This window comes from Lynx canadensis, chromosome X (assembly GCF_007474595.2).
Source record: "Lynx canadensis isolate LIC74 chromosome X, mLynCan4.pri.v2, whole genome shotgun sequence".
In the NCBI taxonomy this organism is placed as follows: Eukaryota; Metazoa; Chordata; class Mammalia; order Carnivora; family Felidae; genus Lynx; species Lynx canadensis.
Window position 1 is genome coordinate 12,407,685 of NC_044321.2, and position 1,524 is coordinate 12,409,208.

Here is a 1,524-nt window from a genome sequence, read left to right on the forward strand (position 1 = left end):
TGGCCCGCTCTCCTCACAGCTTCACGATGGGAGGGTTGGGGGAGACGGAGACCTGGCGGACCGGTGTGCGGCCCAGCTGTGGGTTTGAGAGAAAGACCGCATAGCTCATAAAACATTGTCCTCTTTCATTTTTCACTTTTCCCTGCGCGACTGGGATGCCTGCCCAGCCCTTGGACACGTGGGCATCCCCTGCCCCATGAGGTCTCCGCCTTCCCCTCCCAGTGGGGCCGTTTGTGACAGGGAGAGGACCGGGGTCTGGGGAGCTGGAGTGGGTGGGGACAGATAGGCCTTTGGAGGCCCTGGGGTCTGGGAAGGTCCCTGCTCCTCACACCCCCCTTCCCTGGGTAAGGATCTTTTGCTGAAAGGGCCCAAGGAAATGTTGGTGGGAATAACCCCAGAGGCCACAGCCCCTCCTCTGGGCAGCTTGGAGGTCACACTTGTGTAGACAGCAGCAGAGCCAGATAGTCAGCTTCTGGGCCACCACACCCTCAGCAGTGTCCTCAGATCCGGATGTGGAAGGTGCTGAGGAAGTCGCAGGCCTTGGCAATCACGTCCTCAAGGCCCACAAAGTCCAGTTTACCATCCTTGTCCAGGTCGGCCTCGATGATCTTGTCGCACATGAGCATCACCTCCTCCTCGTCCAACTCCGACTGGGTGAGCCCGGCCAGCTTCCGCTCCAGATCCTCCTTGCAGACGAAGTTGTAGGTGTTGAAGGAATAGTTTGCCTTGAGCTCCCGGAGAGCCAACTCGCAGAGCACAGAGGACATACCCACAAAGTTGCCGAAGGTGCGGTTCCCCCTGCCATCCTCAGTAAAAGCCTCTACGATCCTTTCCTTGAATGGGTCCTCCCGGAGCTCCGGCATCACGATGACGAGGCTCATCGGCACATGGACGACGGGGCTTTTCCGACAGTCCACTGGGACGGGCTGGGGGCCAGCTGGTAGAAGCGTGCAATTGCGCGTGGAGCGTGAGGATGTCCTGCTCACTGAAGAAGGTGCAGTCCCGGTAGTAGTCCAGCTGCTCCTCCGTGGAAGTGATGTGCTTGTGCTGCCCAGGCGCCAGAGCCTGAGCCCCGCCCACTGCAGACCCACCCGGCAGCCCCCCCCCCCCGCAGCATGGGGGGGGGGGGCGGGCCCACGGCCACACCTGTAGTTTAAAAGACCGCAGCATATATTTAAAATTTTACTAAGAGGGTAAATCTTCTATTATGGGTTCTTATCACAGACACACACACACACACACACACACACACACACTAATAAAGGGAACAAGAGGAAACTTTTGGAAGTTATGGGTATGTTTATGGCATAGATTGTGGTGATATTTTCATGGCCATATACTTATCTCCAAACTCCTCAAGTTGTATATATTAAATACACACAGCTTTTTGTATGTCAACCATAACTTAATAAACTGGTGGTGGAAGGCGGGGGTGGTTGAGTGATCAAAGGAGCACAAAGAGACACTGGACACCTGAAGGATAAGGAAAGGAGTGGCAGAGTATGGGGGTAGTGGACACAGAAA

The 1,524-nt window shown here is 55.9% G+C and overlaps 1 protein-coding gene across 1 annotated transcript; it reads right to left on the reverse strand.

Moving 5' to 3' along the window:
- Nucleotides 1-457: 457 nt before the first annotated feature.
- LOC115507733 (calcium and integrin-binding family member 2-like) lies at nt 458-1,170 on the reverse strand. Its single transcript, XM_032592249.1, is given in 3 exon segments — nt 458-925; nt 928-952; nt 955-1,170. Coding segments are annotated over 3 exon segments (666 nt in total). The 3' UTR covers nt 458-500.
- Between the last annotated feature and the right edge of the window lie 354 nt (nt 1,171-1,524).